Source organism: Aphanomyces invadans, assembly GCF_000520115.1.
Source record: "Aphanomyces invadans strain NJM9701 unplaced genomic scaffold supercont1.207, whole genome shotgun sequence".
Lineage (NCBI taxonomy): Eukaryota > Oomycota > Saprolegniomycetes > Saprolegniales > Verrucalvaceae > Aphanomyces > Aphanomyces invadans.
Genome location: NW_008580352.1, coordinates 1482 through 2100, shown reverse-complemented (window position 1 = coordinate 2100; position 619 = coordinate 1482). Strand labels below are relative to the sequence as shown.

The 619-nt window shown below is 51.5% G+C and overlaps 1 protein-coding gene across 1 annotated transcript; it reads right to left on the bottom strand.

Annotated features, from left to right (window-relative positions):
- Positions 1 to 163: 163 nt before the first annotated feature.
- On the bottom strand, positions 164 to 571 carry H310_15175 (hypothetical protein; the record flags this gene model as incomplete). Its single annotated transcript, XM_008883161.1, has 1 exon — positions 164 to 571. A coding segment is annotated over one exon (408 nt), but the record flags the coding sequence as incomplete, so codon positions are not given.
- Positions 572 to 619: the final 48 nt, after the last annotated feature.

Below are 619 nucleotides of genomic sequence, written 5' to 3'. Positions count from 1 at the left end.
TGGACACTTCACAGCAGTTTTTGAGGATTTGGTGTGTGCGTCAGCAAAATCGGTGTGTTCGTGAGCAAAACTGGTGTGACAAGAATCACGACTCGCCGTTGAATGTCATCGTAGAGCTTTTCACCCCACACGAACGTGGCAAAAGATATCTTCCAAAGGGATGTCACACGACCAAAGAAGTGCCGTCTGACCGCGTTGTCGCGACGACAACGCGATCAGACGGCACTTCCTTGTTTCTGTCCATGCCATGTCGGTCTAACACACCACCGACAGGCTTCTTCTTAGGGTGAATGGCGCGCACCAGGGGTGCAAGACCAATGTATCCTTTCTCTACAAGGACAGCCCAAGAGGTAACATGTTCACGGAAGAGCTCGCCGTTGACGTTCATGGCTAATTCATTGTCTGTTTTGGACAGCGCTTGCAAGTGGTCGTCAAACCGGTTGCGGAACATAGTCAAGTCGAACACAGAGCCAGGCTCGTTCGGACTCATGTCGACAAGGAGCCCTTCAGGTGAGATGGATGCCTCAATCTTGAATCCGTACAGCTTATGCTTTCCACTGAAGTAGTGCTTCTGCTCCCCAAAGCGGCCGGCAGGACGATGCGCAGGTTGGAATTTAAC